The following is a 23,648-nucleotide window of genomic DNA, read 5'->3' as shown; positions in this document are numbered from 1 at the left end:
CTCATACTCGGTTCAGGAGTTAGTAGAAGCTCTATTGGTGGAGCCACCTACTATATCGTTAATCCACAACATTTTCATATTCTGCGATGCTCAATTAGTGCTCAGATATAGCCGAACCTTCGAGCCCATAGACCATAGGGGGCAAGTTGGACTTGAGCTTGGCTCGGACAAGTTAACACCTGAGAGTAAAAGGACCTCCCTGAGGGAAGAATGCCTCAGAGAACTTAAAACCTGTAGATAATTTGCACCTTACAGATAAGAGCAACCAAATGGCCTTTTGACACTTCGGAATCGCCTACCAAACCCGAACTGAAGACTCATCCTTTCGGTTGATTTACAGAGTTTCAGAATCTACTGCAAAAACTAGACCGAAGACAATCATGTTGCAGGGTTTGGAAGCCATTGCAAAACTGGCGGAATTTCCCATTCAAGTTAAGGATAAAATGGGCATTTCAGCCCTTCCATCAATATTTTAACGGCAATGGTTATTTACCAAAACAGTAGGAATGACGTTAGACAATGGTCAAACAATAGGGGTATGCTTAGTTTTTATTTTCTCCATTTCCCATTCGGCTATCTGCAATATCCATCTCGATCTCTCCAAAGTTTGCATTCCTACAATTATGGTCACAAAACAAGCCGAAAATCCCTCGATGAGGTTCGTAAGCTTGTTTTGCAAATTCTGGTCAGTCCCAACAGCTCAGGCCCGACAGTGCTCACTTTATCCTCACCGTTCCAAAACCCACCACCCATTCTAGTCTCTATCTTCATCTCTAATATCCACCTCTTGATACCAACTCTCCACCCAATACAGACAAAAAAAAAAAAAAAATCAAATACTCACAGAAACCCAATTCCCAAATAAAATTTCTCGTAAAAAACCCCTCATTATGACCAATTTAGGTTTATTCAATTTCCGATATCACTAATTGCCAAATTGAATTTTGAAACCAAATACAGAATATACAATAGTACAAAATAAACATCTTATCAGAAATTTTGGAAAAACATATACAAACCCATTATGGGAAAAGACTTTACACGATTTTTGAAAGGCAAGACCTCGAAAATTTTCTGAATATAGGAGATTGGGAAGTAGTGTAGCGTGGGAGAGATAAAGGTGAATCATAAAACAAAGATTTTTTAAGAGCATAAACTTTCATAAATCTTTAAACCTTAATTCATATGTCAAGCACATACCCATCAAACCTTGTCAATTTGGCCTGTTCTATAAGCAAAACAAGGTAGGGTCACATCCTCTGGGGCGGGAGGGGGACCTGGAAATTGATATTTTGTTTTTTCCTTAATCAAAGTGGGTTTGAATGCAGGGTCTCCACTGGACAACAATCAAAAGATATTTTTTATTACATTTTTTACATTTGTTCAGTACTTAATATGCTAATGACTTATTACGTTTTTACCACAAAGACATCTAAATAATACAACGCATAATGATAGTTTAAGCACAAATCTTCCTATTAGTAAGAAGTCCTGCATACACTATCAAATAGCAATTTCAAACTCAAGAGGCCAGATTCACCATTCACGAGTAGATACAATAACAGAGGGCTTGTAAGGGGCAAAAATAGCTACCGAGTATTAAAGTGCAAACATGAAAATACTAAAAAAAAAAAAAGATAGGCCTATTAAACACAGACAACTCAAACTATTGAGCATCCAAGTCCTCAAACTAGCACCCTGGAATATGTTTATAGTTATTTGTATTTATAATTCATACATTAATATGTAAGGTAGGCCCCATTACGCAAGCTTACATGCAACATTGCAGCAAAGCTGCTTCACTAGCCCAAACTGTTCATCATTGAGTGAGAAAGCACCCAAACGCTTTAGCACATCCTCCTCAGTGGCTTCGTCATAACCAGACCTCGCCTTAAACACAACATGACCTGCACACTCCCAAGCAGAAAGGCTGCCACTGGTTTCCAACGTGTGCAGCTGTATTTTATCCAATCCACAAGTCACTATTTAAATAAAACACTCTGGAAAATCTAATTAAGGGGGTATTTGCCAATATTTATGGTTCCATTTCTAAGACAAACCATGGGAACAAAATCTCAAGCTTCAGTTTATAAAGGCTAGGCTGCTTTACCTGAGGAAACAGGAACACTTTTGTGCCATGATCAGACATCAACAGACTATATGGAATCTCCTGCTCCTGCAAACTGGAGCAAATCTCTGCAACCACCTTGATCAGGGATTTCAAAGTACCAGTGCCCTTGACTGAGAGAACCCTAACAGGATAATTCAAGATTTCTTGGATATGCATGCCTCTCTCTTGCCAAGGACCACATAAAGTAACAACTGGCATAAGCTCCACGGGCAAGGGATTTGAAAAGTAACAAGCCTACAGTACAAGGGGAGACATTGAGATTTTCATTATAGCTGCTAGAAGCCTATCTATAACATGGAACTTCATGTTTTTCAGAAACATAGAGAAATCTCGGTAATTATTATACATGATCTCTCATGTTTTATGAGAATGGAGTTGTACATAGGTAAGTAGCCAAACCTTGGATCCCACATTCGATGAAACATAAGCTAATTCATTATATAGTATTTGCATTGGTCTTTTGACAAGAAACAAATTACATCATCCTACATAACAATACCTAATACGTGGAACAAATACTTGCTTACATGCTCTACTTGGCTTCTAGAGTTGACTGAATTGAATGATTTGGGACTTTCTAAAGAGAGCGGGAACTCATAGGCATGCCCCAAAAGGCTTTTTTTTCAAGCAATGAGGTATTGCAGTTTAGAAGGTGGAACAAAGGGTTAGGGTTAAACTTGTCCAACTACCTTGTCCCCTCCCATTTGATTTACTTCATATTAGCCTTTTAACAGATTGACATCCAGGTTCAGAATTTTAAGTCTCCACAGGAAGAATGCCTTAACTGATAGAGTCTGTTTTGCAAGTGTAACAGAAAAAAAAAAAAAGATAAAATAGTATGTTTCTTTTATTTTTATCAACAACATAGAAATCAGATAAAATGGTATGTTTTATCAACCTAGTAAGTTATTACAGATTGAGGATAGATAGTTTGGATGTACAAAAGGCGTGTGCTTCATTTCCTGTTCAGGCAGGCTCATAAAGAATGTCAGCTGAATCTGATTTTAATGCCACAATTGGTATTTCATTGGAGAATGCCTTGGATACTCTTAAAAGCTCTTTGGAAGCAAACATCTAAAGACAGAGAATGAATAAATGGAAACTTTTCATTGTTCCTATCAAATAGAAGAAACATTTTCAACTTTTAATCTAGCCCATTAATTGAAAAATAAGAACACGTTTTAGACTGATCAATTCTCACATTTTACTTTTTTTATGCTCCATATGCCTCCTTGCTCACCCAAGAACTAACATCCCTCAACAAAGATAAGTAGGTCATTAACCCAAATCATCTTTGTCTGCTTAATATCTGGTCAATAAATGATGTATATAAAAGTTTCTAAACCAAGCGACATACTGATAAAAAGCTAGCACAATTCCTTTAAAAGAACAAGGGTCTCTATTTTTTCTTGTCCTCAATAAAACAAAAATTACCAACTTTAAATCAACAAGTTTAGCTACTTACACCATTATTTTTCCAGAGGAATTCTGCATAATGGCTCTTTTAAATGAAGTTTTAGTATGCCCAGCAGATAGAGGGTACAAAATTGAATTGACAAAGCCCATCTAGAAGATTACTTGTTTAGATCGGTCAAGTCATCCCTACACATAGCTAACATAATCAAGAATTGGCTGATCTGATTAACACAGGAAAAAAAAATGCAGAGGACTGATATAGATAATATTTTTGCTTATATCTCTTACACAAAATTAATGTTAATTTCGAAACTACATATGTTGTTTCTAGTATTTGGTTGCAGGTGGTCCCCTCTTTTTGTTGCAGCTCTGTTTGATGCTAGCTTTCTTAGACAACCGAGAAGAGAGGAAGGTTTTTGTGGAGAACCACTAGAGCAGCAACCTTGTGGATGGTTTGCGAAGAAAGGAACAATTATATTTTTCAAGGTTCTACAAAATCCAAGGAGAAACTAATAGAAAGCACCATTCAAGGCACCAAGGCGAAGCTAGGGTAGTTTCCTAGGTTTCATCGTAATAAGCAGTAATCTTTAACTAAGGATGTGGGTGGCCTCAGAAGTGGAAATGTCGATCTGGTTTGGGAAGATGAAAGCTGAAGATGGTGACATGGTTGGTGGGGTTACATGTGGCGAGGCACGTGTATCTGAATAAGCACAGGTGGGCGTAGACATGGAGGCTGGCAAGGAAGCTGGGAAGACTTTGGAGGAGATGCTTCAAATTCCGGTGTCGATTGCACAAGGAGAAATGTATGATATTATGAAAATGAAGGTTCACATGGGAAAGTAGAATGGGCAGGGTAAGAAGTGGAAATGTCGCTCTGGTTTGGGAAGATGAAAGTTGAAGATGGTGACGTGGTTGGTAGGGTTACATGTGGCGAGGCACGTGTATCTGAATACGCACAGGTGGGCGTAGACATGGAGACTGGCAAGGAAGCTGGGAAGACTTTGGAGGAGATGCTTCGAATTCCGGTGACGAATGCACGAGGAGAAACGTATGATATTTATGGAGGCTCACATGGGAAAGTAGAATGGGCAGGGGCAGGGGCTGAGGCTCACTGAAATTAGATTAAGTGAATCAGCTGGTCTACCAGCTGGACTGAAATTAGATTAGGGATTCAAATCTGGTATGGTTCAGATCGACCCAGAAATTTCGGATTTCAAAATACCAAGAAACTGATTCTCGGCTTGGCGTAGAGCAAACTCGTTGGGATTTTTGAACGAGTTGCTAATAAGAGCAAGGCTCCTTCCAACTCGTTCAGAGGGAACACCCAAATTACCCAAAATCTTCTCCTCATTTGAACTGCCTCTACCCCTAATTGGGTCTAACATGGCCCTTTTTGTCCTTTAACATCAATCTTATTTAACTTTAATTCCCCTCCCAAGTGACCCTCGAGCTTCCTCCTCACTTTTGACTATTCACTTCCCACATAAATCTCCTCTGATCAAATTTCCTCACCACCCAATCTTCTTCCTCCACGTATACCACCATTTGCCAGATCAGTGTCATCTTCAACCTCTTGCTGCAGCCTCCACAACGACGCTTCAGGTCCCATTGCTACCCACACCTTGTACCAAGCTCCATCAACAAAGACTTGGATTGATCAAGGAATCTGATCTGGCGTCACCCCTGTGATTCTTAGTTTCGTCATTCAAAGATCATTTACTTCAGCATCAATCAGAGCCGCGACTTTCATGGTCTATTTATGTAGAGAAATCAACATGCTTCCCTACTATATAGATGATTCAGAATACTGGAGTTGCCATTTCAGAAATCCATGTGTAAAAAATCCCTAGTCAGACAATGAGTAGAATATATCAAAACGCCAAGGAAGCCCTTTCCCCTTTAATATGATCTCATAAAATCTAGATGATTACTTAACAGCTCAATAAACTGAACCAAGTTCCAGAAAACAAAGACAACACCTAACACTAAAGGCTACATTTGGTTTATGGCAAGTCGAGGGATAAAAAGAAATACTCTTGAATATTCTTCCCTTCCCACATTTGGTTTGCGTGATATCATGGAGATGGGATGGGGAAAAGCTGGTATTTAAGTTCTCAATCTTTGGGAAGTGGGGTCTCACAATTTTGGCATGAAAAAGTGGGAAAGGAGAAGAGGTCTCGTCTAACACTTGTCTAACGTAAAAAGAAAAGCACCTTCTTTGCAATATTTGTAAAACAAAAAGAAAAGCAGAAGTCTCGTCAAATGAGTCAACCCAAGATTTCATAAATAAATGAAAATATAATACATAGCAAAACAAAAAAAAATTGTAGAAAAATTGGGTATATCTCCAATTTTATATATCCATCATATGAAACAAAAATAAGTTTGATAAATAAAACACCCTTCTTTTCAGGAATACACTCTTCTTTTCACCTATGGTACCAAAACACCCATGTATGCACTATGCAGACCGTAACATGTAATACACATATTGGGTATGTCACTTGATACTGCACAAAAACTAACAGGGTATACATTTTATGGAAGACTCTAAAATACATGAATGTTATAAACTTAATTAAGCTTGGCAATATATACATAGGAAAACTGATAATAAGCTTTAACAAGTAAAAAGGAAAACATTAAGCATAAAAGCATGGTATCAGCACGTTAAATAGATATAATAACTATGAACTTGTAGCGGTCTCTGATAAATTTTTACAAAATTCAGAAGTTAAACAGAACAATTTCAAAGGCAAGACTTACATTAACGGTGATAATTTTAGCAGCTTAGAAAAGAAAATATATAATACAAGGTTACCCTATTTACCTGGAAGTATAAACTACTAGCATTTGACGGAGAGTAGTCAAAGGAAACACGAAAACAGCAATTGTTTATTTCAACAGCAACCCGAATCGCCATCTCTAACGATCTTGAATCCATGCACCGTGAGGGGCTGTTAATGCCACATGGTACCAGGAATACATGGCCGTACTCAACAGGATTGACCTTGAAAACATTCAGATAGAAACAGTGTATCAATGACCTTCAAAACATACCTCAGGCAGAAGAAATCTCTGTTCTCAGCAATATACATGACAACTAATTTTTAATTGTCATGTAAGGCATTTCACATTTGCTATAACAATAGAAGTTACAATATATCAAAAAAAAAAAAAAAGTGTTCAAAAATCACTTTAAGCTTACATTAACAATAACCAGGGTAGCATCATTAGGAATTGTAGATGAATGAACAAACTCGGGATTTGTTTTCTCTCCACTTTTAACACAAAAGAGCAGTGCCTCCCTCTGCATTCTCATACAGTTAAATTTAAGATGGTCTTCTTTCTTGAAGAATTTACTCTCCTCAAGTTCTGGAAAAGGGTTCAGATATCCCTCATTGAACTGAGCAATAAACTTTTTCTTACCATCAATAACCTGCACTGGTCCTCAAACTTTTAGGCCACTTGCTTCATCTTCTAATTAAAAAGAAAATGGAATAAGATACACTACAAACTAAAACGATCACCTTCATCTCACAGGTTGTAATGTCATATCTTAATAGACCTTTCCAGGTGCGGTCTTCCCACTGCAGGTAGAAGAATAGTAAAGCTAAGAAACAAGATTTGACACTAACTTTTTGGGGTAGAAAATACTCTTATAAACATACACCTGAGCAAGAAGAAGAGAATCCAATAAGCTTTGCTCTTCTGGAATGCATGAAAAATCCACTGGGATACCATTGTCCACAGCAGAGTGGCTACCCAACCAATAAAGAGGGACCTTGATGCCTGGCAAAATATTCACAAGTTTAAGAATAGAGCGAATCATTTGAATAAGTGATAGCCAAGACCAGTAGGTACACCAAATTAAAGTGTCATGTTGCGATCTTTAAAGACGACATTCTAGGATTAACATGTTAGCAGTTGAGCAGAGATGTTTAGAAGTCGTTTTTTCTGTGTCACACAGAAAACAGAAGCCTCCCTTATTCTCTTAACTAATAGAACAAATTTAGTTCAACCATGTTCAGAGAATTCCTTCATTATCTTTATGCCATATGACTGACATTGCCTTCTTTTTGTTTTTTGATTGGAAACAGCAGCTTCATTAAAGCAAAGTTAAAGAAATAACATATTTAACGGTCAACCCCTGAAAGAGAGTGTTGAGCCCATTACAATCCTTTTTTACCGCTCTGCCCAGAATAGATTCTCCCTCATAATCCCTAGTTTAGCTAAGGTATCAGCTAGTCCATTAGCTGACCTTCTTGTCCACTTGAACAAAGCCACAATCTCCCTTGTGATGCTGAAAATTTCCCTTATGACATGTCTATGTATCCAGGCTCCCCAACTGCCTGACTTCATCCAATTAATTAGGCCTCAGTTTGGAAAGAGTAAAAATGCAAATATGTACAGCGTAAATACATAAAAAATAATACAAAATATAAGGTTTTGCACTTTACATATTTGCATTTGTACTCCTTCCAAGCTCATCCTTAGCAATTTAGAGTCTCCTTCTATCTCTAGTTGGTGTAGCCCCAATTTAGAGTCACCAACTCCAATATGTCCCGAAAATATAGCAACAATTTTACCATTTCCATCTCTGAATACTCCCCCTTTACCCGAAGGTCCAGGGTTGCCTCTAGAGCTCCCATCAAAGTTCAACTTTATTCTGTGTTCTGTTGATGGGGACCACACTTCCTGCACAATAGGCCTAAGAGAAGTTTTAGCTGCAACCTCACTCCAATTTCTGTATATGTCCTCAGCTGAGAAGTCCTTAAACAAATCAATTGATTTCAACCAGTGAATGGTCCTAATAGATATTCTTTCAACAGTTTCCTCCTTGGATTTCTCCACTCCATTAAAGATCCTGTTATCTCTTTCTTCCCAAACTAACCAGAGAATAGCTGCTCTTGTGGCTCTCTACATAATCTTCCATGCCTTTTTGGTTGTCTGAAAAGAATTGGGTTAAATAAGCTCACCATGTCCAAGGGAGGGGTCCACCTGAGAGAGAACCAAGTCCAAATAAAAAGTACAGAAGGACAGGAGAGAAATAAGTGTGTAATCGTCTCGCCAGAACCAAAGACCTACAGACATGGGGTGAGAGGCAAAAATTTGGCCTCTTTTTTTGAAACACATCCAGAGTATTGATTTTTTGTCATACCATCTCCCGGAAAAAAGCCCAAATTTTTGGAGGTACATGACTATATCATACCTCCTTTGAAAGAAAGTTCCCCACAAGGTTTATTGACTGAAGAACATTATAGAAAGATGCAGAAGTGAACACACCAAGAATGGATGGTTTCCAAATTCTACTATCCGAACTAGATTGATCCAAAATGGTCGACCCTAAAAGAGAAACAAGTTCATCCATCATCACCATTTCCAACTCTCTTAGCCCTCTCCTCAATCCCAAGTCCCATGAATTATCAATAAAAACCGACGAGACCGCTTCTCTTTTATTCTCTAAGAGTGAATAAATTGAAGATAACCTATCACTAAGGGGATTCTCTCCAACCCAAACATCTTCCCAAAATTGCACTTTGTTTCTTGCACAAGCATCAAATTTGAAGGAAGAATAGAAGGCAAAATACTATGAATAGTTTTCCAAGGAGAACAATGAGAAGGCAACCTGTGTAAGTGTATCACTCTTTGCCATAGTCTATCCTGTTCCATCAGCAATCTCCACAGACCTCCACCATCTCTACTTCTAGAAACCACCTACCACTTCACTAGGCGATCCTTCTTAATGCCCCCTAGTTCCCACAAGAAGTCCAACATAATGTTCTCTAGTTGGTTTGCCACTTTCACTGGTATTCTGAAGGTAGATAGGAAATTCACAGGTAAATTATCCAATGCCGACTTAATGAAAGTTATCCTACTACGCTCCCCCCCAATGAAATGTAGTTTCTCTTCCAACTTGCCAATCGTTTGGTAAATCTTTCAATCATTGGGTACCAAAAGCTATTTGAATTTGGATGCCTTCCCAAAGGTAGCCCCAAGTATTGTAACGGCCATCCCCCCACTTCACACCCCAAAATCTTAGCTAGAAGATCCACCTCTTCACTCCTAGATTCACTCCTGCCACACAGCTCTTGCCCCAATTTACTTTATAGTTGGATGTTCTCTCAAACTTATTAACAAGCCTCTTTAGATTTATAAGCTCTTTTGTTTTCCCTTCACAAAATAAAATGATGTCATCTACAAACTGTAGATGTGTGACCACCACTTCCCCTCTTCCAACTCTCCAAACCTTAAGTAAATTGTTAGCATCTACTCTTACAGTCATATCATTCAAAACATTAGCCACTAAAGTGAAAAGAAAAGGGGGCAAGGGAAAACCCCTAGCTACTCCAATCACCAGAGTTGAAAAAGACATGAGGAGATGCATCCCTTCACCCATCTATACCATTTTTCTCCAAAGCCCTTTCAATTACAATTTCCTTAAGTAAGAAACTCCCTATCTACCATGTCATAAGCCTTTTCTAAATCCAACTTGTAGATCAGCTCCTTTTGCTTTTCCCTTTTACTATACTCTACACAATCATTGGCAATGAAAATTTGATCCACAATTTCTCTCCTGGAAACAAAGGCCCCTTGATTTGATGATATCAGTGAAGGGAGTACACTTTGTATTCTGAGGGCCAATACCTTAGATATAATTTTATACATACTTCCCACCAAACTTATAGGTCTAAAGTCCTTCAGCTAAACTGCATCCCCTTTCTTTGGAATCAAAGCAATGAACGTTGCATTTGCTCCTGAATTAAATTTGCCCCTCTCAAAGAATTATTCAAACATTTCCATTAAGTCACCCTTCAGCCTTCAGAACCTCCCAACAATCCTGATAGAATGTCATAGTAAAACCATCATGCCATGGGGCTTTAGATTGATCCATTGAAAAAGCTGTGCATTTTTCACTTCTTGAAAATAAAAATTCTTCTCCAAAGTATCCGATAGTTCCCTATTCCCAGCCCTCCATTCCAGATCCTCTAAACCTTCTCTTGAGCTTCTCAGACAATCGTAATGTTTTGAAGTGATTCACAAAGGCTTGTGCTATGTCATAATCTCTTGTCAATATTTGTCCATTCCGTTCTAGCTTCAAAATTGAATTCTTTCTTTTTCTACCATTTGCCACCTGATGGAACTCATGTAAGTATCCTGTGTCGTCCCCTTCCTTTAGCCACTTACATCTGGATTTCTATCTCCAGTTAACCTCCTCTTTTGTTAGAATTTCTTCTAGATCCTTTTTTTAACTTCCATCTTTCTTTCCTATCTTTCTAGACTCTTTCAGCCTCCAAACCATCCAACTCCTCTAGTTTACTGAGGATCTCTTGTTTCTTTTTCTCAATCTTCCCAAAAACATCTTTATTCCAGATCTTGATTCTTGCATTCAGCACCTGTAACTTCTTGTAGAATTTGTATCCCTTCCATCTATACTCTACTTGATCCTCCTCCCATCACTCCTTTACCTTTGGTAAAGAACCAGGGTGAAGTAGCCACATGTTCTCAAATCTGAAAGGGCAAGGATCACTTTCCACCCTCTCTTGGGCCAAGCTAATTGGGCAATGGTCTGAAAGAGGTCTTAGCAAGGCTGTGACTGTTAATCCCCTCCATTCCCTTTCCCAGTCATTTATGAAGAGGAACATGTCTAATTTGCAACAAATGAGGACCTCTTGAAATTTGATCAAGTAAAATTTTCTTTTTGAATAGGTAGGTCCCTTAATCCAAAAGTTTCTACAAAGAGGCCAAACTTTCTCATACTTGATCTGATCCTATGGCCTAGGTTATTTGATTCACTCAAGAATCTTATTACATTAAAATCCCTCCGCAAACACCAAGGGCCATCCCATAAACCTCTAACTACTGCTATTTTCTCCCAAAGTCCCTTCCTTTCCCTATAAGAGGTGGGACCATACACATTAGTTAATACCAATCCCCACCCATCTACCTTCCTCTCAGTTTTATCGACACCAAGTATTTCCCAATTATCTCCTCAACACACTCCAACTCTGCATTTTTCCACAACATTATGATTCCCCCTGAAGCTCCCCAAGACTATGAATAGGCCCAGCTTTTGTCTCTAACTAACCAAATACTCCTCACCCATATTGTATCCAGCTTTGTTAGCTTAGACTCTTGAACTAAAACAATATCTAGCTTTTCTCTCCTCAACAAATCCCTAATTACCCCTCTTTTTCTCGAACTTCCCGATCCTCTTACATTCCAACTTATCACCTCCATATTCAAGAACCAACTACTCACCCTAATCAAAAACCCTTCCACTCCCTACTTCTTCCTCTCCTTCCTTCCAACACTACCCTTATCATGATCTACCTCGCACTTGAGCCTTCCCACTTTACTTAGCTATTTCTTTCTCTTCTTTAATAGTTCACCTTCCTACTTACTAGACTGCTCTATCTTCTCCTTCCCCTTCTGTTTTCTCTCAGGGCCCTTGTTCTTTGTTTTCCTTTTACCTTTCTTAGAGCAAGTTTTGTCCTTTCACTAACCCTACCTCCCTCCTGATTTCTAGGACTTGGAGTGCCACACTCCTCATCCCTTTCACTCTTCTCAGCCAGCTCTTTGGCCACCCAGATTTCAAATAACTCCATAATCAATTCCCAAGTATTGCTCCCTAGTTCTCTGTCTACACTTTCCATTGACAGATCTCCAATCACCTTTGTTTCTTGCCCCTGATCACGCAGATAGGCAGACTGCAAGGTTGGGTTCATCTGACCTTAGGCACAACACACAAAAGTAGAAGGAACATTTACCACAAACCGCAGTCAAAACAGGGGTTCACTTCCTCTGGACAATTAGCTCACCTGTGGTTAATACCTTCAACATCATCCTCTGGGCAATTAGCTAGGGAACAAGGGCAGTCTGTAACTCTACTAGTATGTTTTGGGTTTTCTTCGCAGGCCCTATAAAGTATAAACACCTTGTTCTTGGTCTCGATTTGGACACGGTTCTCCCCTGTTCTCTGACTTGGAGTTCACTTCACCAGACCTAGTATCTAATTTCCTTCGACTTTTCCAAACTGACCTAAGAACCAAGGATGTGAAGTAGAGAATTCTTCATCGAATAGCAGCCTCACACCTTCTTCTGCTCCTTTACCATCTGTGACTAGTAATTGCTTTGAACACTGCCGTATCTGGATCATTCAAAACTATTCACTTTTTCTGTGCTCTCTTGCTTGAGACTTATCCACCCAAAATCCACTGTCTCATCCCTATTCTTTTACCGATTATACCTTAGATTTGGCTTCTATAGACTGGTAGAACATGAAACCATTCTTGGCATCCAAGCAAACCTTGACCCATACTCCGCCTTCAAAAGTTCAACCCTTCTATTTGAGACTTTGTTTTGGGACGATGATACACCAGTATTTTGGTCCCTTGTCTTTCTATTCCTCTTACCAATCACGTGATCACTTAAGTATCACCTGACCTCAACTTTGGCCCCCTATTCAGGCTTAAGTCTACTGGGCCTGGCCTTAATATATACCATGAGGCCCATCAAAGCCCCTTTTTACCACCCAGTTAGCCTGTCTACTTAGCACATGTCGTGGCTAGGCCAGCCCAATTGGAGGCCCACCAATTTTATCTCATCCCTTTCTACCACCTGTCACCACCCCTAACCTACCATTTGATTTGGAGTCTACCCATCTTCATCCTTCATCCTTCATCCTTCGAATACTTTACCACCTGAGCATAAGATTTGAAAATAGTTGTTTTGCCTTTTGAATCGTTGTTTCGAAATTCCACACTCAGAGGTAATCTGGGTTGCGTATTTCCCGTTCCCAGCCTTTTCAGTTTCCTTCTTTGTGAAACTTTCCATCTCCCTCTCTTTTCCCCCTTTTCAAGGTCACCTCAAGGTCCTCTCTTGGCCACATCAGCATGATCTTCTCCATCCTGCCCTTCTACCACCGAGTTTCCACAGAGGTAGCAATCCACACCTTGTACGCCAGACCAACCAAGAAAATTTCTACGGATCTTAGGATAAATTTTGGCTTGCTCCACTCACCCTGATTGATGCTGCACGAAGATTTGATGCATCCACAGGCATCAACTCTCCACCAGACATCTTTGCAATTCTGGTGAATATTTCATCTGACACAAATGGAATGGCAACCCTAAAATTTTCATTTCAATAAAGGTCGTTGGTTCTACAGATTTCTCATTGCAACTTGGCGACCATTGTCCTACCACTGCTAGCCCTTTTTTTGTTACTGCCGAGACAGATGCAAAATCCGACCAGGAGTAGGGGCTAGACACCAGATCCTTCTGTCCATCGAAGGGGATTATCTGCATCGCTTCTGAAATCTCCAACATCTGTTGAATCTCTTCTTCCAGACTTTTCCAATCTGTTACTTCCTTGTTCATTTTGACTAATTTATTTTCCCAATCTTCTCTGGATTTGATGCATCCGCATGCTCACTCTTGCATCTCCCTTCCAGCATCAACAACCCTTATCTAATTCTACTACCTTCAGCGCCACTCTCTTCTCGTCCAAACTTCTTCCAGAACATACGTTTTTAGGCTCAATCTTCAGGAGTCTCCTCCATCTCCTTGCTAGTGCGAAGTCCATCTCATTGCTTCTCTGATTATGCCTTCCAAAAGGAAAAAACTCCAAGGTTTCTAAAATATCATTATTCCCTGAAGTTCTATTGTCAGCTTCACTTACTAGTTACTTCCACGTTACTAAATCATTGCCTAAACAACTGGCATTTTTTCCTAGTATAATCTAAAATGTATTTTCCCAAGCTGCAGGTAGAATTCCTTTTGTTTATATTAATTATTAAAAAAATTCCTGATTAATACCCTATACGTTGGGCCTAGTGTCACTTTGGTCCCCAAACTTTAATAAGGCAATTCAGTACTCGAACTTTCAAAACGTGACAATCCAGTATCTGCCGTTAACTGGTTGTTACTCAACCGTTAAGCGACATTTGAAAAAGACACAAATGCCCTTCAAGTGTCATCTAATTTTCTTAATCAACCATCCAAGCATTGACAAAAAAGTAACAGTCCCAAATCTTTGTCTCTTCTATTCAAAAAAGTTGGGGTTAAGGGTGGCCATGAGCAGAGCTCTTCACGAGCTACTCGAGCTCGATTCGGCTCGATTTCCGAGTTCGAGCCCAATTTATAGTCTCGATTAATAAATGAGCCGAGCTCGAGCCCAATTTATAGTCTCGATTAATAAATGAGCCGAGCTCGAAAAAAAATATATATATATATATATATATATATATATATGTGTGTGTGTGTGTGTATATATATATATATATAAACTTCTAGAAAATAATATATATAATAAAAATATTATAATTTTTTATTTTTATAAAATACTTTTTTCTCAAATCGACCTCGAACTTACAAGTTCTTGACTCGAGCTGAGCTGAAACTCGAGCTTGAGCCTTGTACTACTTTGGCGAACTGAGCTCAAGCCTCGTACTATTCAGCTTGAATCCACTCCTAGTTGGGGTCACCAGAATGCCCACACAAACGTGACCCCAACCTTCTTGAATGGAACAAGCAAGGATATGGGACTGTTAATTTTTTGTCAACATTTAGATGGTTGATAAAGAAAATTAGATGACAATCGAAGAACATTTATGTCTTTTTCAAGTACTAATTGACAACTGGTTAACAACTAGTTAACAGCAAATACTAGATTATCACGTTTTAAAAATTCGGGTACTGAATTATTGCATTTTAAAGTTTGGGGACCAAAGTGGCACTAGGCAGGCCCAAAGTATAAGTACTAATCGAAAATTCAAAGTGATGGATGGGACGCTAGTGGCAAACCTCTATCATCACAATCGTACCATGGAGATTTCTAAAGCTGTTATTGCCTTGTTTAATTATTGTTTTTATCTATAGAGGTGATAGGGTTTCTTTCTAGTATGCATTCATGCAGTCGTTACTGAATTCATAGAACAGACAGATCTAAAGGTCCATTTGGATGGCAATAGTACCACCCACCAATCATATCAACTTTTATCTAAGGTTGCTATGTTTCTTCAAATCATTGATGGCAAGAAATGTCTTAGAAATTCTATCCGTTATCAGGGAAGGGGCCCACCTTCCACAAGGGACATATAGCTGGCATATAATGTAGCTCCAAGCTCCAAAATCATGATTGACCACTTGGCAAAAAAAAAGAGGACAGCGTAAAGCAAAAGGCTCTCCGCCAATGCAGAGTCTAGGAAGGGAAAAATATACACAGCCTTACCCTTGCACCTAGAGAGAGGCTGTTTCCAAGATTTGAACCCCAGTTATTCAGGTTGCAATGGAGCATCCCAACCATTGCACCAAGGCCCACCCTCATGATTGACCATTTAATATAGCCATTAAAAACAGCTTCAATTCCTATTATAACAAATCCTAATGGTATCAATTTAGTAAGAACAATCCATTTGCCATTGCAAGTTTCCCACTAAAATGTCAACATGGATATTCTTCCATAACAATTTCAATTAATATATGTATAGTTTTAGCATTAAAAATAGCAGAAAAATCTCTTCTAAAACATCTATGCTAATTAGCAATCCAATGATTCTCAACAATTAAAGTTTCTACATAATTTCATTTTCAAAAAATAAATTCACATTTAGATCTTGGACATGATGAAATAAAATTAAAAAAATAATAATAACAAAGATTAAAAAGTATAAGGTAATTAGCAAAATACCCCAGGAAAACTTTATCTAGCAAAAGGAAATCCTAACCAGGTCATATAGCTAACATTATGATAGAATTTTCTTTTAGCACATAACAACTTACATATATACCCTTAGTGTCTGTTTGGCACCGTTGCCGTTGCTCCAGAAAATGGTGCCACATCAGCGCCATGCCAGAAAAAAAGTGTTCCGAGAAACAGGCATTTGTTTGGAACCATTTTTCCATAAAAAACGGTACTCCAAACCACGCCTCGGAAATCAGGAAGACATGGCTTGGAGCAATGCCAAATTTGGCATTTCCTGGAGCTGCTGCCAACAGTACAGTGATGTGACAATGATGTGGCATTGGATAATGGGTACATGAAAACATTTCCTAGAGCATTGGTACCAAACAGAAAAAGTTGTTGTTGCTCCACAAAACATCCTATCTGGCAGCAACGATTGCAAACAAAAAAAAGAACACTATTTTCTGAGAAAACGGTGTCTTCTAACCCACACATCTGCAGCATCGATACCAAACATATACTTAGTCTAATATGTAAATTGACAGATAATAAGAATGAAAGCCAACCAACTCCACAATAATCCCCCCATGAAGAAGACTCACAATTTATCTTTACCCCTCGTGTAGAAGAAAATCAAAAAGAACTATTCATATAGCAAGAAGCACTACAGATTGCAAAATGATCTTAATACAAAATAAGGGGATCTAACCTTTCAGAGGAAGCCAGGGGCATTTAGGCTGCTCAGGAGCAGCAATATACTTCCACAAACAGAGGTCGTCTTCAAATTGCTTGACTGTGACCATACTTACACAGATAAAGCTTGTCTAATTCAAAACAAATAAATTGAAAAGAAATGGAGTCGAGGATGACGTCTCAGTACCCCCCACCAGCAAGGAAAGTCAGATCAGCCGGATGCCCACCAGCTGAAGGTAGGGCACCTCGACCACCGTGAAACGACGGGGAAGCAATCAAGAACTTAGGGAAAGCTTGAAAGCATTCTTTTTCCCTTTTACGATTGTCAACAACACGTGTTACTTTTATTAGAGCCGTGATGAACTTACAGAAGCCAGCCCCAACCGGACCAGCAATTCCCCTTGGAGCCTGAAAAAATATTCAAAGAAACAACGAAATTTGATTCAGTCCTCAAAGGAAATGACAGATTCCCTCAATATAGAGAATCGGGATGGATTTTATCCAACAAGATAACACCAAGACTTTCTCGAGCAACAAAAAATCCGCATAGAAACAACACTGCAAACCAAACAACTGGGGCAGAAAGCAATTTAGTGCTTCAAAACTTTCATCAACCTACCTACTGAATAATTGGTATTTTAACAGTAATCTCTAATCTTCTAGTCTTTATATAAAATTTCTACCTTAAAAAAAACATATAGGAATAGAAACTGCCATTCAGAACTTAAAAAGAAAAGAATATAACAAAGATAAAACTCAAAAGCAATCGCTTCAATATAACGCATAGTAATCCAAAATTCTTCAAAGTTTACATTATAATCTCTACAGACCAGGCTGTAGGCCCCCAAAGTTTTCCCTTACTCAAAGCAACAAATATGGGGGGAAACTTCAATTAAAACGCAATTTTTCAACCAAGTCCAAAAAGAAACACGCAATTGATTCAATCCCCGAAAGCAAACAGCGATTTCGGATCATAAAAAAGAAATACCTATTCCTTAATAGTTCCGATTAGAACCAGCACAAAGAAACGCAAAATATCGCAAAAAGTAAAACGAGATATACCCAATCTTTCAAACGAATTAGTTAATCGAGACGAAAAAAGAAACAGAACAATTTAAAATAAAAGATAGTATAGATCGATCGAATCAGGATCAAGAAAATAAAGAATTTGCATCTACGCAAAGAGATATACCCAAGATATTCGCAGAATGCAGAGCAGGTCTTGGATGGCGCTCTCTATCTCGATCTCTCTCGCTCTTTGGCACTCTGACGTCTTCTGGTCTACGAGTCTTATCTATGCATAGGGTTCGCATCTGCCCCCCACGGCTCCACATACTTGCCCAGTTGCCCCCCCCCCCCCCAAAAACGTCCAAAAAAATTGGAATACGACGCGTGTCATGACACGCAGTGAATGCACCTCCGTTAATTCCTCTCTTGCTCAAAAGCGTTTCTTCTCGATACCCCTCCATTCGAAACCCTTGGCGTCAGCCCCCTTTTGTAATCCACTCACTAAAGATTAACCTGGTCGAGTTCCGCCGGCCGACGCCGACAGGTATGTCAAGTGTTCTGTAAGTTTTTCTCTCATTTATGTGGGGAGAAAAACTTACAGAACACTTGACATACCTGTCGGCGTCGGGTGAGTGGATTACAAAAGGGGGCTGACACCAAGGGTTTCGAATGGAGGGGTATCGAGAAGAAACGCTTTTGGGCAAGAGAAGAATTAACGGAGGTGCATTCACTGCGTGTCATATATATATACATATATATGTGTGTTTTTTCTCATTAGTTTTCTAACATTTACAGATCTGAACCCGCTCGAGAAGACAATATTATATTGCTACTACTGCAAAGACATGGTTGAAGCTTGATGAAGGAAGATTTGACCCGACCTCGTAATCACTCAACACGTGGCAAAGGCAACAGCTCGGCACAACAGCGCGCCCAAAGCGCAAGCACCGAAGGGAGGAACCAGCAGTCCGAACTCCCTACTAGGAGCCCGAACTCCCTACAAGGAGCCCGAACTCTCCCTTTGGCCCTGAGCCTCACACAAGGCAACGACCCGAACTGGCCCGTCCCATGACAGTTCGGGTCACTCCCCTATCCGAACTCAAGACTTCACCCCGCTCAGCACTCCAGCACTTCGCCTCCAAGACGCCAAACTGAACAACAGTACCTCGCCTGACACCGAAGGAGTCCGTACCCAGGGGCGGTGCACCTGACTGACTTGGGATCTGACGCTTGACAGCCACACTCCAACGGCCACCTGCCACCGCCACCTGCTACCACCATCTCCAGTTGCAGAGACGGCTCCGACAAAGAGAGCAGTGGCGGTTCTATCTTAGCAGAGGTGATGACACCCGAACTGGCAGGAGCGTAGAGATAATCATACCCGACCTGACAGAAGCTTAGGAGTGAGTGCGCGAGGTGGTTATAAAAGGCTCCCTGCCCCCCAAGAACAAGGTATGTGAACTTTGCGCCATCTGGTTTTATCTTGCCTTCAAGAGAATACTGACTTGAGCTTCGGAGCAATCTCACCGAGTTCCTCCCCGGAGATTCCTCATATTCTCTGTTTCAGGCTCCCTGTTGCTCCAGTCGGAGGCAAGGTCATTGACAGCTAAGACCAGCTCCAGTCGGAGGCAAGGTCATTGACAGCTAAGACCAGCCGGATTGTGCACTATCAATTGGTGTCGTCTGTGGGAACGCTTCTAAAAGCCTCCCTCTAAAACTCTTATAACTTCCTCTTCTTCCAAAAATTCCAACACTCATGGCTTCTTCCAGCAATGCCGGACATGACACAGAGACGAACACCACCGGGGAACAACTCCAAGTCCCCGGGGTGTGCATCGGACAGTTCACCATCCCCCTTCCGGTGAATGGGATCCCCAGCTTGAATGCGCCACAAACAGGGGCACCCGTAAACCTTCCTGCCATGAACGTCCCTCTTCCACTCCCTATCGAAACAACTTTTGCTAAACTGCTGTCCCCCTGGCGACCCGCCGGAACCAGTTTAACGACCTGATGCAATGCATGCGGGCAATGCAAGCCCAAATGCAACAATTCCAGCAGCATCAACTCCAGCAGCACCAAGTACTACACCACCTCTCTCAACATCACTATCAGCAGCAATTCCCCCAACTACCCCTGAACCAGTCACTGCTTCCACCTCGGCACCCTGCTCCGAAGCCGGTTGAGGCCTCCTCTCAGGGTGGATGCCCTCACCAAGGAGAAGCCTCCCAACTCCAGAACCCCCTAATAGCTAGGCCTCATCCCCAAGCCGAAGGGAAAGGAAAATCACCCCCACCTCGCAGCTCGCAGGCGGGTTGAGAACCTCGACTACAAAGTCAGCACCTCGGTGCTCCAAGCCTGAGTTCCCGCTCATAGAGAACCGATTCAACGCCCTAGCAGTAGACTACCAACATTCTGGGCCTGTCGAGCTTGGCAACACAGAGGCCAGCAACGCTAGTACCAGGCCCGCTCAACAACGAAGGCGCCGACGAATTCGCCGAACTGCCACCCGTGTCTTGCCTGAGCTCAGAGGTAAGGAAGAGATGAGCTCGGATGAGGTAAAAGTTGCCCCAATTCTCTCAGTTCCTTCCCCCCTCGCATCAGAACTCCTGGTAGTCCCCATGCCCAGAGACTTCAAGCTCCCACCTTTGGACAAGTACGATGGGTCCTTTGACCCCAACGACCACGTCGATGCTTTCTAGTCTCAAATGCACCTCGCTAGGGCCAGTGAATCATGCATGTGCGTGGCCTTCACCACCACCTTCAGGGGGTGGCCTGCACCTGGTATAGGAACCTAGCCCCCGGGTCAATAAGAAGCTGGACCCAGTTCATGCAGGTCTTCACCGCACACTTCGTTATCAGCAAGCGGTGCCCTAGAACCGAGGAAAGCATCTTCAGAGTAGTCTAGAGAGAAGAAGAATCCATCTAGGGCTACATCAAGCGGTTCAATGAAGCGTGCTTGCAAATACCGCAATTAGACCCCGCGGTACAGCTCGCGGCGGCCAAGAGAGGAGTAATGCACAAGGAGTTCAATGGCACATGGTGCCAGCCAGCCCGCGACCGTGGCCGAATTCCTCAAACTCGCGGACAAGTTCATGAGAACAGAGGAAGAGATCAACCAAAGGACCGAAGGTGGGGTCGAGAAAAGGAAAAGAGAAGGTGAGCCCTCCAACCCAGGTGATAGAAGAAACCCAGCCCGGGAGGCGAAGCCAAGCCATCCATCCCGAGCTCCCTTAGCAGTTTGGATGGATTACATGCTGTTAAACACGAGGCGAACTGAGATCTTGATGACGATCAAAGACACCCCATACGTAATGTGGACACCTCGCCTAAAGGGGAATCCAAATGAGAGAAATAAAAATTTGTACTGTAGTTTTCATAGAGATCGCGGTCATAGTACCGAACAGTGTAATAATCTCTGGGATGAGATAGAGGGACTCATCTGTCACGGATACTTGAGAAATTTTGTACAGCATAATAATAATAATAACAATAAGGCAGGTTGGCAAGGGGAGCATGGAAAGGATGCCCCCGAATCCAGCAGCAGACCAGCCAAAGCGTTGCAACGACAGCCTCCGGAAGAGAGGCCAGTTCGGGGAACCATCCATGTGATAGTGGGAGGTTCGGTGGTAGCAGGGTGTACTTCGATAGCAGCCCGGACGTTAGTTCACAAGGCAGCCCAAGAAGAATAGAACCCTCCAAAGAGGCCGAAGACAGAAGAACCGATCTTCTTCACGGAAGACGATGCGCAAGGTGTCCACTACCCCCACGATGATGCGCTTGTCATAAAACTAAGGATCAGCGACTTCGAAGTCAGGTGCGTACTTGTGGATTCAGGTAGTTCAACGGACATCCTCTTCAAGTCGGCATTTGACCAGCTACAGTTGCAGAGAAGCGAGCTGAAGCCCGCAAACACTCCTCTGTTGGGCTTCAGCGGAGAGGAAGTCAGGCCCCTTGGGAAGATAACAGTACCTGTGGAAGTCGGCACATGGCCTTGTGTAGTCAGACTCAACCACGATTTCCTGGTGGTCGCAACCCCCTATCCATACAATGCCATAATAGGGCGGCCAATTATGCATATTCTACGGGCAGTGGTCTCCACCTACTATCTGGCAATGAAGTTCCCCATAGACTTTGGTGTGGGGGTAGCGCGGGGCGACTAGCTTGAGTCCCGCAAGTGTTATGTTTCCGCCCTGAAGGGAAAAACCAAGGCAGCCGACGACCTCGAGCTGGAGCGGCCTATGGAGCAGGGCGAGGAACGAGCTTCACCCACAGAGGAAACGGTCGCAATCCCAACCTCATCTACGGATCCGGCTCGAACGCTACAGATCGGTGCTTCCATCAAGGAGCCTCTACGAACCGAACTGGTGAGTTTCTTACTTCAAAATTTAGATATTTTTGCATGGTCCGCGACCGATATGCCCGGTATTGACCCTGGCCTTATAACTCATAAACTTAACACTGACCCTGTAGTCATACCCATTAGACAGAAAAAACGCAACTTAGCCCATGAGTGCTGGAGGGCGGTCGACGAGGAGGTCGAAAAGCTCCTCGCAGCGGACTTCATAAGGGAAGTTCATTACCTGAGCTGGGTAGCCAACCCAGTACTGGTGAAAAAGGAAAACGGTTAGTCCCAGAGCGCTGGAGGGCAGTCGACGAGGAGGTCGAAAAGCTCCTCGCAGCGGACTTCATAAGGGAAGTTCATTACCCGAGCTAGGTAACCAACCTAGTACTGGTGAAAAAGGCAAATGACAACTGGCGCATGTGCGTTGACTACACCGACCTGAACCGAGCTTGCCCAAAAGACTGCTTCCCTCTTCCTAGAATTGACCGCCTAGTGGATGCGACCTCGGGACATGAGTTGCTAAGCTTCTTGGACGCCTACTCAGGCTACAACCAAATCAGGATGGACTAGTCCGATGAGGAAAAAACCAGCTTCATAACCGAGTTCGGCCTATACTACTACAAGGTCATGCCCTTCGGACTGAAGAATGCTGGGGCGACCTTCCAAAGACTTGTAAATAAACTGTTTTGGCCCTTAATTGGCACGAAAATAGAATGTTATGTAGACGACATGGTCGTTAAGACGCAGTTCTCATAGGAATTAATACAAGACTTAGATTCCGTCTTCGAAATTCTACGTCAAATTAGGATAAAACTGAACCACAACAAATGTGTCTTCGGTGTCACCTTGGGTAAGTTCCTAGGGTACATTGTCAACCAGCGCGGTATTGAGGCCAACCCGGACAAGATAAAGGCCATCCTAGATATGAGACCACCCCGAAAAGTAAAAGAAGTTCAGAGGCTAAATGGCCGCATAGCTGCTCTGAGCCACTTCATGTCCAAATCGGCAGACCGCTTTCTGCCTTTCTTTAATCCTAGGGTACATTGTCAACCAGCGCGGTGTTGAGGCCAACCCGGACAAGATAAAGGCCATCCTAGATATGAGACCACCCCAAAAAGTAAAAGAAGTTCAGAGGCTAAATGGCCGCATAGCCGCTCTGAGCCACTTCATGTCCAAATCGGCAGACCACTTTCTGCCTTTCTTTAAGGCAATCAAAGGCAAAGGGTTCGAATGAACCCGAGACTGCCAGCTCACGTTCGACGAGCTAAAGAGCTACCTCGCTACTGTACCAACCTTAGCCAGGCCCGAGGAGGGTGAGGTCTTAGAACTGTACTAATAAAAGAAGTAGATCGGGTCCAGCGGCCCGTCTAT

At 41.8% G+C, this 23,648-nt stretch overlaps 1 protein-coding gene across 2 annotated transcripts; it reads right to left on the bottom strand.

The window, feature by feature from the left end:
* Nucleotides 1-1,452: 1,452 nt before the first annotated feature.
* LOC148865416 (GDP-L-galactose phosphorylase 1-like) lies at nucleotides 1,453-18,548 on the bottom strand. 2 transcript variants are annotated; one of them, XM_088974887.1, is made up of 8 exons: nucleotides 18,120-18,548; nucleotides 16,944-17,335; nucleotides 7,221-7,339; nucleotides 7,078-7,137; nucleotides 6,756-6,986; nucleotides 6,378-6,557; nucleotides 2,111-2,365; nucleotides 1,453-1,956 (listed from the first exon to the last, which is right to left on the bottom strand). In XM_088974887.1, exons 2-8 carry the CDS (start codon nucleotides 17,035-17,037, stop codon nucleotides 1,762-1,764), a joined length of 1,134 nt encoding a protein of 377 aa, XP_088831013.1. In that variant the 5' UTR covers nucleotides 17,038-17,335; nucleotides 18,120-18,548; the 3' UTR covers nucleotides 1,453-1,761. The 2 variants fall into 2 exon arrangements, with proteins under 2 accessions (XP_088831013.1, XP_088831014.1); XM_088974888.1 differs by having other exon boundaries at nucleotides 18,106-18,206.
* Nucleotides 18,549-23,648: the final 5,100 nt, after the last annotated feature.

Source organism: Nelumbo lutea, chromosome 3, assembly GCF_056320005.1.
Source record: "Nelumbo lutea isolate HS-2025 chromosome 3, American lotus-T2T, whole genome shotgun sequence".
Taxonomy (NCBI): domain Eukaryota; kingdom Viridiplantae; phylum Streptophyta; class Magnoliopsida; order Proteales; family Nelumbonaceae; genus Nelumbo; species Nelumbo lutea.
The sequence above is the reverse complement of the archived record's forward strand: the minus strand, read 5'-3'. Positions and strand labels throughout refer to the sequence as shown.